The sequence below is a fragment of the Guillardia theta genome (assembly GCF_000315625.1).
Source record: "Guillardia theta CCMP2712 unplaced genomic scaffold GUITHscaffold_39, whole genome shotgun sequence".
Taxonomy (NCBI): Eukaryota; class Cryptophyceae; order Pyrenomonadales; family Geminigeraceae; genus Guillardia; species Guillardia theta.
In genome coordinates, this window is record NW_005434635.1 from 434592 (window position 1) to 446717 (window position 12126).

The following is a 12126-nucleotide window of genomic DNA, read 5'->3' on the forward strand; positions in this document are numbered from 1 at the left end:
GGATCGGCCGTCAGGACCGGACCGCCGGGACCCGGCCGGCCCGGGCCCGGAGTCGTACTGAGTCGCGGCCAGTCACTGAGTGACGGTGCTCAGTCACTCAGTACCGTACAATTTGCGACGCGTCAACTTTCAGGGCGGTTTCGGATCCACTACCCACCCCCTCGGAGTATGGAGTGACTTCTGCTCCATAAAGTACCCCTGTATTTACTATTAAAGTACCCCTAGTTTCATATCAGCGAGATTGAAAGTGTCTACCCAACCCCCCCTTTCAACCCGATGAGCAGAGTCTCTCAGGGTTCAGTCTCGACGCAATGGCGGCGCCTGCTCGGGTCGTGGGCGCCTGCCTGGCATGGGCGAGCAGCCGCGGCCTGCCGTCTCAGCTGTCATGTCACAGGAGCTGTGAAGCAGCCCTCTCTTCCATGAAGAAGGAGGAGCTGCGTGCTCTCTGCTCCAGTCTTGGGCTCAATCACGATGGCAGTACTGCTCAGCTCATCTTGTCGGTGGTGGAAACGATCGTGGCGAGGAGAGTTCCGCTTCCTCCCGAGTACCCGTCTCTCAACTATGTCTCATCCCTCTCAGCCCATAGCGTTGACGTTCTGCCCTCCTTGCGCTGCTGGAAGTGTGGGGCTTCAGTGGAGCCCTGCGTCAAGAACATCGCAGACTTCCAAGTCGGTAGCTGGCCGCCGGGAGACAGCAGGAGATGGCAGAACTGCGAGTCAGTTGTAATCCCGTCCTTGATCTGCCATGCTGAATGCGCCCGAGAGGAACTCGAGGAGGCGGGCAGGAGGGGCGAAACCGCCCGGCCACCATCGAATCAGCAGTCCACCAGGCGCCGCTCTTGTAGGGTAGGAGACTTTGCAACGATCGTGGGGCTCCGATGGGAGGAGAGGTGGATCGGCCTGCAGGAGATCCTCATGCTGGAGAGAGGAGGGAGCCTTGCTGACGGCCTCATCGACGTTCCTACTGGTCCCTGCATCGAGCGCGTTGCACTTCAGCTCTTGAACTGGTTCTCAATGTCTTGTGAGTCCTGGGGGGAGAAGAGCTACCTGCCTGCGCGCGTGTACCTGACGAGGAGGACGAAGCTCTGCTGCCGTGGGGGGTCGATAGTCGGGTTCATGACCTTCACAGACTCGCCCGACAAACACTTCGTCCTCCCCAGCCTCAATGCGATCTTTGTGTTGCCCGGGGCGAGGAGGAAAGGAGCGTGCAGGGAGATGGTACAAGATTTTGTGAGAGGGGTAGAGGAGAGGGAGAGGGGAAGCAACAGAGCAAGGAGAGAGGGAGAGGGAGGGAGGGAGGGGGGGGAAGGGGAAGGGGAAGGGGAAGGGGATTGGAAAGGAGATAAAGATTCTGGAGACTCTGCCAGCAACTTGCGCAAGCTGATGGGGATCGAGGTGAGGAGAGTCTGTGTGTTTGCTTGCATGCTAGTTGACGGGGATGAAGGTCCCGGTATCGCAGAAGCTCCTCCTTGCCCTTCCCCACATCCTCTCTCCTGCCACCCTCAAGAGGGTGATAACAGCCTCCTCCTCCTGCCAGCGTCCTGACCGCCTCCGAGCAGATGGTCGCAATCGAGCATGGCGACAATGAAGAACAGGTGCCTGCGTCCCTAACTCTCTGAAACCCTCACTCTCTCCTCCTCCTCCTCCTCCACCACCACCACCACCACCACCTCCTCCTCCTCCTCCTCCTCCTACTCTTCATCGCCTCCGTCCACTTCCTACCCAGTCCTTGTTTCTCTTCACCATTTGAGGCGCCTGCTCTCGCAACTTCTTTGCCACTTTTCGTCACTGCCTTCAAACATACACGTCCTTCCTCCTTTACTCGCATCGCTTGCCAGCCCCTCCTGATCCTTTAGCAGGCCGCAAATCGCAGCACCGTCTGGGAGCTGCTAAATCGAGAGACCGTGCCATGAAACTTGTACTTTACAATCAATTTGCCTGCTCCTCCTCTTCCTCTGCCTCCTCCCTTCCTCTTCCTCTTCCTCCTCCTCTTCCTCTTCCTCCTCCTCTTCCTCTGCCTCCCCTCCTCTGCCTCCTCCCTTCCTCTTCCTCCGCCTCCTTCAAAAGGCTGCTGATCCGTCATTGCCATCCATGAAGTCCTGCTCCATCAGCTCGCCCCGCTTCGTCTTCCCTGCAAACATAAAATTATGATCAGCAACAGCTCGCCTCCCACCCCCATCCCCCACCCCCCTTCCTGTTCCTGTTCCTCAACCTCCACCTCCTCCTCCTCTCTCCCCACCCTCCTCCTCCTCGTCTTCATCCTTGTCCTTGTCCTCTCCCTCCTCCTCTCTTTACCTTTTCTAAAGCTTCTGATCAATCTTGCTGCAAACAGCACACATGGCAATGTGGAGGCGGCACCGCATACCTACTCAAGACGTCAGTCCCCATCCTCCTCGAATGCGTTCCCGTCCTGGCACTGCTCCGCCTCCTCCTCCTCTCCGCCTCCACCCTCTCCTCCTCCTCCTCCCTCTCCTCCTCCTCTTCCCCTGTCCTCCTCCTCCATCCTCACCGCCCCGATGATGGCCTGCATGTTGGGGATGAAGCCGGGAGTTGGTATGTCGTTCATCCCGACGATAGTGACAGTTGCGAACTGAATTTGTTTGAGAGTCCTGACAATGAGGAGATGGAAGCGGCAGAAGCAGAGGAGCGAGAGGACGAGGAACGGCGAGGAAAGTCTGCAAGAAGAGAGAGGAGGCAGGAGGGGAGAGAGGGCAGGAGGGGGAGGGAGAGGAAGGATGTAGGGTGGGACCTGGGGGTCGGAGATGAGAGTTGCGTTGACGGCTTGGAAGATGCGAACCTGTCGAGAGATGTAAGGAAGAGGCGGGAAAGTGAGCGAGCGAGCGAGGGATGGGAGGTGAACATGCTGAAGTTTGATGAGGGAGAGAAAGGATGGGAGGAAGGAAAACAAGTTGGGACGGGGATCACAAAGGGAGCAACCGAATTCACCTGGAGAAACTCATTCTGTTCCATGAGAATATCGTCATAGATAGGGATGATGATGTATCTGAAACATCATGTCGTGACAAAGAAATCTCTGTTTCCCTACCTCCCCTCCTTCTCAACTTCTCTTGTTCTTTCCCCCTGCCTCCTCTCCTCCTCTCCTCCCCTTACTTTGTGCTTGAGTCTCCTTGCCTCCATCTCAGTTGCCCCTGCTTTGACACGTAGTCTACTCCCAGCCCCTGAGTTTCTCAGAGTCACGTGATGCACGCAGAGAGAGGAGAAGCAGGTGGAGGACGAGACAAGAAGATGGAGACAAGTGATGGCACACGAGGTTGGGAGTCGGTGAGATCAAGGAGGACAAGGAGAGAGGGAGGGAGGGAGGGAGGGAGGGAGAGAGAGAGAAAGGGAGGGAGGGAGGGAGGGAGGGAGGACCTGTGCAGCGAAGGTTCCGTTGAGCTGGACGGTCTCATATCTCACTGCATCATCATCAACCATGGATCGTCTCATCAAGGCTTCCCACCTGTCACAGAGAGATCGCTGCCTCCCGTCCGCGTCACTCCAAGTTTTGCGTAGCTCCATACAAGCTCCTTCACCCTGCCAAACCCGCCCCGTCAGCCTCCAGCAAGAGAAGACTGCAAGAGCAAGGGACGTACCTTAGCATCGTTGTCTCAAACTGGAGGAACCCAGGATATTGAACCTTGATTGTGTTCTGCAGGAATTCAGATAAAGGCGAGGACACGATGTAGGAGGGAAAGGGGGGAAGAGAAGGAGCAGGGAAGAGATATGTGTGCAAAAGAAGAAGGGTCTGAGTCGAGTGGGACGAGAAGAGAAGGAGATGAAAAGCAGAAGTGAAGCAGGAAGCGAGGATTATGAGTGGAGGACGAGCAAGAGGAGAAGAAGGAGAGTTCTTCATCACCACTAGCCGCGCTGTCGTATCCTCCGGGTCGATCCCCTGGTCTACATAGACGTTCATGATGTTGAGCATACGCAGGGCGGGGTCTCCCGTCGCCGCCTGCGCCCTCGCCGTGAGGTTGTTGAGCGAGACTTGAGCTGGCAGTCCGGCAGGCCCTTCGGAGACGATGTAGATGATCATGTTGAAGTCAGCGCAGGCGCCGCCGATAGCGTTGGGGATGCAAAGAGCAGCTGTGCTCTTCTGATAAGTTCTGACGGCAAATAAAGAGCCCAGGCTCGGCTTGAGGAGACTGGCTGTCGACTGCAAAGTCTGTGCAGCATTCAGTCAGACAATAACCTTCTCCACCACGCGCGCTGCCCTCGCCTCCTCTCTCTCTTCACGCCAAAACCCTCACGACACATAATCCAACTCCTTTCTCTCCCCTCACTTGCATGCTCCCTCCTCCCCCCAGGTGCCTCCCCCCCTCCCTCTCTCCTCCTCCCTCACCACAAGTTGCAGTCTCCTGTAGTCCTGAGCATTGATGAGAATGGCAAGCTCCTTGAGGAACCCCTGGACGTCGAAGTCCGACGTCGGATACTGAGTGTAGATCCCAACTTGAGGCGAGGCGGTGCGGCGCTGGAACATCCTTTGTGATTCCAGCACTTGAGCTAGGTAAGTCCACTTACAAGGGCCCGCCACACATCTCATTCTCCTCTCACAGAGCGATCTAGTGTTCCACTGATGAATCTGCACAGTCTGCCCTGCGGGGAGGGTGGAGGTGATTTGTCCCAAAGACCAGTAAAGCTGGTTGCAAGTGCTTCGGATGCTGATCCTGTCTGTCGTACTGCACGTTCCTGTCTGGTCAATGCAAGAAGTTATGGACAGAGGGCTGCTGGCCGAGTAGGGATCCGTCGAGCGATCGATGGCGGCGATGAACGAGACGTTCTTCAAGTTGGTCGCTCTGTCACAGACTCCCGAGCCCGGCGACATGATGGCCGGGATGGTGACATTGTAGATCCCTGGCTCAGTCTGTGTGATGGTGAACCTGCAGGAAGAAGTGTCGCCGGTCAAGGTACAGACAGGACAGCAGTGCGACTTTGCTGCGGTAGCATCGTACTGAAGAATTTGAGTTTGAGTCACCAACCTTGACGTCGAAGGGATGTACTTGCCCCCGTACACGTCCTCATCTACAAGCTCCCACGTCCCCTCGTACTCGATGAAGTCGTCGAGCTTGGAGGAGAGAATGGTCCCATCGTATCCCTTCACATTCGGGCGGATCCCTATAGCAACGGACTGATTCTGGAAAATCTGGCCGGGCTGGGGACAAGGAAAAGACGGGTTGTTGTTAAGACAGGACACGCGAGGCAACCGGCAGAGGTACTGAGAGTTGCTCAGCCGCTGAGATTCACAACAAGCTCGCGGTTCCCCAGCTGCCCCACTATGATACAGGACGATAGAAGCGTTCCTGGTGTGGGTCGCGTCCGTTGAAGGGAAGTCAGCTCCGTAGACAGTGATGTACGTTCCTCCCTCCTGAGGGCCGAACGGAGGATCGATGGAAGTAATCCGAGCCATGTAGTTCATGAACCAGGCGTCGTTGGGACCGTGGAAAGGTTCTGACCAGGTGAGCGAGTAGTAGAAGATCTGGTTGCTGGAGGACGTGGCAAACGATGAGACGGTAGGCTGGTTTGCCACTTGGGCGAGGGTGTAGGGGTTTGTGAACCTCTTGTCATAGTCTGAGAAGGAAGTCTTGCCTGACTGAAGGTACGGAAAAGAGATCGCAAGGTCCATCCTGTACGTCGCTCCTAAGGGATCGGTTGAAGTCCTGGGCATGACCTTGAAAATGCCGGAAAAGCTCGCCACGTTGTTGAGGTTCACATAACAATTCTGATTGGTGCAACGTTGGAAAGGGTTCGTACTTGAAGTGTAGATGGTGTTCCAGTCCATGTGATCCGTACTGGTCGCTCCAAAGTTCATCTGACAAGCCAGATAGTCACTGGTTGTCTTGTAGATGTCGAACCTGACACGGCCGCTCGATGCATTGAAGTACGCCATGACACTGTGATTCCGCTCATATCTGCATCCATCCGGCATCCCAAAGTATCCCTTGGATCCTGGCGAGCTCTCGAACACGTCCCCATAGAACCGCATCGTCAGGTTCAGCTTTAGTTCACTGTTGACCGGTGCTCCTGGTGGCTCTTGCAAGATGAGCTGAAGCTGGTCTACTGGACATATCGACGGTCTGCCTGTCATCGGCTGACATTCTGACACAGTCATCGGCTTCGGGAAGTACATGTAGCTCGGCCCTCCCCCATCGGCATACCCACTTCCTCTCCATTCCCTTGCCAACACGCCCAGCACCATCGACACGTTCAGAGTTGAGTCCTGAGCACTGCAGCAAGTCAACCCAGCCAGGAGGAGGAGGACAGGTAGGCGGCTGCTGCTCATCCCTCCCCCTCCTCCCTCCCTCCCCCTCCCCCTCTTCGCGTCGCTGCCACAAGCCACCGCCATGATCCTCCTCCCGAACAGGCAGGTCAACCAACCGTTACAGAACGTTATTAATAAGGAAATCGTTACTGACCGTTGAGGTCATCGGTCGATCTTTCAAATATTCACCCCACCCACCGTTATGGATGAAAAACCACCCCCACCATCCTTATGATTTCATGACCCCTGTTATACTACGGAAAATATCAGTACCCTATGTATCTCATCATCCTCCCTCACTCTGGTGACCCGGTACCTCGACTACCCCTACCTCCTCTCAGTTTTGGTCTGAACTCGGAAGAGAGTGAGAACGGAATCAGGGTCAGGGAGGACGAGGACGAGGACGAGGACGAGGACGAGGACGAGGACGAGGACGACGAAGGAGATCGAAGGAGATCAGGGGGAAGGGAAGAAAGAGAAGAAGATGCGGCTCAATGATGCTGTACCCTGAGGACGATCCATTTCCTGGACTAAAACATTTGAAGTTGGAGAAAGAGTCCACGTAAACCAACAATCGTGTTGACCGTTTCCTCTGCATCATGGAGCACAAACTACATTCAATGGAGCCGTCATGGGCTCGAGATGCCGGGTATTCTGACAGGAGGTTCAGCAACACAAATTTCCCCATCGCAACAAAGCTGAGATCTGAGTTTTTGATGGACAAGGAGAGAGCGTTTGATACCCCAGATGTGAGATGCAAGGGGAGGCAAGGGCCACCCTCACCAGCAGAGAGCATGAAGGAGGCCTTGAATGCGATCAAGAGGTATGACGTCATCTCGGACATGGGGAAGATGCAGGATAGCCTGTTGAGAATTATCGAGGAGCAGGTCCGGTTGAGAATGCAGCAGCAGGTTGAAAGGAACGTGAGCGGAGAGGAGGAGACTGAGATGGGTGCAGACAAGAGCGAATCGAGAAAATGTGATGGACTACGCGTCGACGGATGGATCTCTGATCAGAGAGTATCAGATCCAGAAGGAGGAGCTCTTCTCTGAGATCTCTCGCCTGCAGGTCTGACTTGGATCCCGAACTCCCCCTCACAACCCCTTGAACGGCTGCTGAGGTCCTGATGCAGACGGAGATCATGAGCTTGAAGGAGAAGAACCTTCGGCTCAAGGCTGAGAATGAGCAAGCATACAACCTCGTGAAGATGGCAAGGGCATCTGAAACCACCCTCCAGGTGAAACGATGACGATGATTTGTGTGCTCTTGTGAAAGATGTCTCCAAGCATGTGCTGGAAGAACGACAAGTCTCGCTGGACCTGCTCAAGAATGCCAAGAATGAGGCGGAGAAGCAATTGAAAGAGCAAATGGTAACATCCTCGCATCGACTGTCTCTTGCTGATTTCCCTCAAGGAAACAGCTAGGTACGAACTACAGGTGAGAAGGAAACTTGTTCGATTGATAGACCCTTCCGACCGTCATGCAGAGAGTTCGACTTGAGTTCGAGACAGAGCTGATGTCCTTGCGCGCCAAGGTCAGGTCACGCTAGTATGCATTCTGCTGATTGTTTGCGACAGAATCTAGAGCTTCAGGAGCAGAACAAGAAGAACGATGTCAAGTAAGTCCTTGATGCGTCTTGAAGCGATCATGGCAGTGGCTAACGAGAGTTGCTGCAGGCTGGCCGAGGCGTCTGAAAAAGTGAAATCAGGACGGAGGGTTTGTAGATGCTGATGTCGGAACAGTCAAAAGTTGCGGTGCAAGAGATCGAGCAAGCAAAGAACGCTGTGTCGGAAGCAGTGCTACAGGTCAACCAGGCTGACTCAGTCGTCGCATGCCTGACAAGAACGCAGGCCAAGAAGTACAAGTCGCTGCTGGAGCAGGAGACGACGGACAAAGAGAGGCTGCAGGTAAGGGATTGGAGGAGATGGTCGGCGGGAAAAGACTCCCCTCTGGGAACGATTGTTCGATGCAGGAAGAAAACTCGACGCTGAGCGAGAACTTGGAATCGTATCAGAAGATGTTGTCTCACGAGCAAATCAAGAGAGAGGAGACGTCTGCAGAGATCCTCGAGCTCCGCGCTGCCCTCCGGACGGTCAAGGCTCAGTTGATGGTTGCAAAACTCGTTGACGTTTGCGCTCGTGACGAGGATCACAGGCCGCAGAGAAGACGAGGGAGGAGCTGAGAAATCGACACGAGACGGAGATCAGCTCACTGAGGTGAACCCCTGCTGGACTTGCCTTGCTCACTTGCCCCCAAGGACGTCGCACAGGTCGGCAAGGATCGAAGCGGAGCAGCTCCGGTCGAGACTGAACGCCACGAGCTCGGCGTTGCAGGTGGGAAGGGAGGAGAATGTTGGGCGATGGGAGTGAAGGGGATGGCAGGCGCACCTGAACGGGCTGAGTAACCCGATGAAGAGCATCGAACATGTGCTGGAGGTAGCCACGAGTCCCTTCTTGTCTTTCCTCCCTGATCTCCTCTCAGTTGAACGGGAAGTTTTGCGATGCCTCAAACGCATCCCGCGACTACGACAGCCAACGAGGCTCGCCGACGGACCGGTCGGCTGTCCCTCCTCATAGATCGCCAGGTGTAGGGTCGCCGGTAATGGAGGGCCCGGATGAGAAGCAGGAGAAGGAGGAACATCCAGGATATTAACCTCAGCTGGTTCAACGTGGAACCTTGCGTCCTTGCTGTGTGAGATTAAAGATACCTTGAAGGCCTTCGCCATACCGTTAATTTGCCGAGGGGCGGCCAGTCAGTGACACTGGTTGGGACTTAACTCGGGCCGGGACTCCGGCGGCCTGAGCCTGGCCACGGCCGACCCGGTGGCCGGGCTCCGGCTTCGGAAGCCTAAGGAGTCTGGCCGCAGTGCTCTGACTAGCCCAAAAAAAAAGGTTTTACAATCAACGATTGACAAGACAAGATGGATGGTGATGCGAGATAGGAATGCGATCCATGGCGAACGAGGAGGAGGAGGAGGAAGGGGCAAAAGAAGAGGAGAGGGGGGGAGAGGAGCGAGAAGGAGGGAGGAGATGAAGACACGAGGTGAGTAGCGATGGGACAAGTCGAGTGAAGGCAGGAAGAGGAGGAGAGTGGCAAGGTATCCTCTAACATGGGTGGTTGGGATCCGAAGTTTTATCTGGCCCTTGTCCTGGTGCTGCTGATCCTCGGGGAGCATTCTTCGGTCTCCGAGCTCCACGTCCATCAAGTTTCCGATCTCATCTACGTCAGGCACGTGCCCTTCAACGTCATCTTGGACATCAGCGTGCAGAATGTGAGCCGATGGAAGATTTTGATCCAGGAGTTCAGAGGGAGGGAGGAAAGCGCTCTTGACGAGATGGAAGGGGAGGGAGACTTGAACTACATGCCCTTCACCGTGAGCTGGAAGCGGCACGAGGGCGTTCTTCTTCGCGTCATCCTACTGGACAGGGAGTCCGAGAGGAGCTGGGAGCGAGCGGTTCACTTTCAGCTTCAAAGGCTGCTGGACGTTGCTTTCCAGCTCTCGAATCCAGCGCTGAGCCACCACATGGCAGAGGTTGATGCAAGTCAGCCGGTCGTGCAGGACATGCTGAAGTGGGCAGTGACTCGGTTCTGGCACTCCGGCCGGGTCTCCCCCACTAACGTGTTGGAAGCGACAGTCTGGCTGAACTTCAACCCCCACGAGCTGGGTCAGTGCCAGAGGAGGGAGGAAGAGATGTGCAGGCTCGAGAGTTCGTGGGAGACCGTGCACTACCTCACGGTGGAGTGGGAGCGAGGAATCTTCCTGTTCGCGGTCAAGATGGCGGTCAAGGACGGCAGTCTGTCGCTCCTCCACGCTCAACCCGTCCCGGAGACGCTGTGGAGCGAGAAGCGAACGTTGAGCGAGCTGGTGGAGGTGGGGACGTGCTGGGGGAACGAGAGCCAGCTGGACGAGGACCTCCGGCCCTGGGAGGAGCTCGGGGGGCGGATCAAGGAGGAGCAGGTGGCAGATCAAGCATCCAAGGAGGCATGGAGCAGGTACTGCAACCGAGTCACCATCGTCAACAATCAGCTCTACATCCAGTTCGCCAAGCAGGATCAGGAGGTGGAGCAGATATCGCACGGCAAGAAGTGGTACACGAGCATGCTGGTTGAGATGCTCCTCAGCCTCCTCGCTCGAGCTCGGGTCCCTGATGTCGACTTGTGCGTTGCTGAAGAAACTCCGCAGACGCTGCGAGGATCGTTGCTCCCCAGCCTGTCCATTACCAAGTCAGCTGCTCACATGGACATTCTCATGCCCGACCTCTTCTTCCGCTACTGGAACGTCCCCGCGTCGCTGGTGCCTCACGCCTGGTACCTCCCGCCTTACAACTGGATCAACCTGCTGGATCGGGAGGACAGCAAGTACCGACGGTGGGAAGAGAGGAGGGCAAAAGTCTACTGGCGCGGCTCGATAGATGGTAAAGGAGGGAGGAGGAGGTGGTGGTTGAGGACGAGGACGAGGACGAGGACGAGGACGATGACGATGACGAGGACGAGGACGATGACGAGGAGACTGACTAATGATATCAGACTGGTTGATCAGCGCTCGGGGGCGTCTCTGTCGCATCGCATCTTATCGTCCTGATATCTTCGATGTCGCACCAATACGTGAGCCTCTCAAGCTTCTATTTCCTTCTGCTCCTCCTCCTCCTCCTCCTCCTCCTCTCCCTCCCCTCCCTCCTCCTCCAACTGCTGCTGCGCTCATCATCATCACCACTACCATCATTGCCACCACCATCATCGCCATCATCATCATCATCATCACCACCACCACCATCGCCATCATCATCATCATCATTATCATTATCATCATCATCATCATCATCATCATCATCATCATCATCATCATCATCATCATCATCATCATCATCATCATCATCATCATCATCATCATCATCATCCATCACCTTCTTAACCTCCTTCTCCTCTTCCTGCTCCTCCTCTCACGCGAGTTCAGGCATCACCGGCCCAGCACTCCAGCAGGAGGTGGAAGAAGCAAAGTTCTTCCGTGCGGTACAGCAGGACTTGAGCTGGGGAAGAGACTTACTGTCAACAGGCCATGGAGAGGAAGGGGGAAGGAGAGGCTGTCGAACCGACGGAGGTAGGAGGAGACGAGACGAGACGAGACGAGACGAGACGAGACGAGACGAGACGAGACGAGACGAGACGAGACGAGGAGGGGAAGAAGCAAATGGGGATGGTTCGTTGGACGAATGTACACAGGCATGAGATGGAAAAAGATTGACGAGAAAGAGGAGGAGCTTCGAGAGAAGGAGCAGGAGGAGGAGAGAGGATCATTGATGTGCTTGCGCGGCAGATTCTCTCTTACAAGTTTGTGATCAACACTCACGGAAATGGCAACGAGTGGAACAACAGGTTCCGATCGCTGCTGAGCTCGGGAGCACTGGTCTTCAAGCAGGTGGGAGGAAGAGGTGCGGGAGAGAACGTGCGGGGAGTGCAGTGGAAGAGATGAAGGTGAAGCGGTGTAGCGACAGGGGCAGGGGTACTGTTGCTGATGCGTCTGTGTAGAGTGAAGCAGGAGCAGGAGCAGGAGCAGGAGCAGGAGCAGGAGCAGGAGCAGGAGCAGGAGCAGGAGCAGGAGCAGGAGCAGGAGCAGCAGCAGGAGCAGCAGCAGCAGCAGCAGCAGCAGCAGCAGCAGCAGCAGCAGCAGCAGCAGCAGCAGCAGCAGCAGCAGCAGCAGCATCAGCAGCAGCAGCAGCAGCAGCAGCAGCAGCAGCAGCAGCAGCAGCAGGAGGTTCGTGACTGAAATGAGTGCAGGAAGCGACCCTGTTTGAGATGTGGGAGCACGAGCTCGAGCCTTTCCATCACTTCATCCCTATCAGATCTGATTTTAGCGACCTGGTCTTTCTCCCC

The 12126-nt window shown here is 55.8% G+C and overlaps 4 protein-coding genes across 4 annotated transcripts; 3 read left to right on the forward strand and 1 right to left on the reverse strand.

Moving 5' to 3' along the window:
- Positions 1-311: 311 nt before the first annotated feature.
- Positions 312-1544, forward strand: GUITHDRAFT_139624 (hypothetical protein; the record flags this gene model as incomplete). The annotated part of the gene is made up of 1 exon (XM_005831623.1): positions 312-1544. The coding sequence occupies one exon, from the start codon at positions 312-314 to the stop codon at positions 1542-1544; it is 1233 nt and encodes a 410-aa protein (XP_005831680.1).
- A 515-nt stretch (positions 1545-2059) lies between these two features.
- GUITHDRAFT_139625 (hypothetical protein) lies at positions 2060-6276 on the reverse strand (the record flags this gene model as incomplete). The annotated part of the gene is made up of 12 exons (XM_005831624.1): positions 2060-2130; positions 2295-2364; positions 2509-2589; positions 2749-2796; positions 2946-3003; positions 3111-3178; positions 3372-3415; positions 3460-3533; positions 3593-3648; positions 3856-4161; positions 4339-4876; positions 4976-6276. The coding sequence occupies 12 exons, from the start codon at positions 6274-6276 to the stop codon at positions 2060-2062; spliced, it is 2715 nt and encodes a 904-aa protein (XP_005831681.1).
- A 578-nt stretch (positions 6277-6854) lies between these two features.
- Positions 6855-8907, forward strand: GUITHDRAFT_139626 (hypothetical protein; the record flags this gene model as incomplete). The annotated part of the gene is made up of 15 exons (XM_005831625.1): positions 6855-7178; positions 7213-7323; positions 7388-7492; positions 7542-7625; positions 7669-7692; positions 7742-7789; positions 7833-7873; positions 7932-7971; positions 7998-8060; positions 8106-8162; positions 8228-8347; positions 8410-8471; positions 8513-8588; positions 8637-8690; positions 8737-8907. The coding sequence occupies 15 exons, from the start codon at positions 6855-6857 to the stop codon at positions 8905-8907; spliced, it is 1380 nt and encodes a 459-aa protein (XP_005831682.1).
- A 457-nt stretch (positions 8908-9364) lies between these two features.
- On the forward strand, positions 9365-10365 carry GUITHDRAFT_139627 (hypothetical protein; the record flags this gene model as incomplete). Its single annotated transcript, XM_005831626.1, has 3 exons — positions 9365-10134; positions 10214-10248; positions 10283-10365. 3 exons carry the CDS (start codon positions 9365-9367, stop codon positions 10363-10365), a joined length of 888 nt encoding a protein of 295 aa, XP_005831683.1.
- Positions 10366-12126: the final 1761 nt, after the last annotated feature.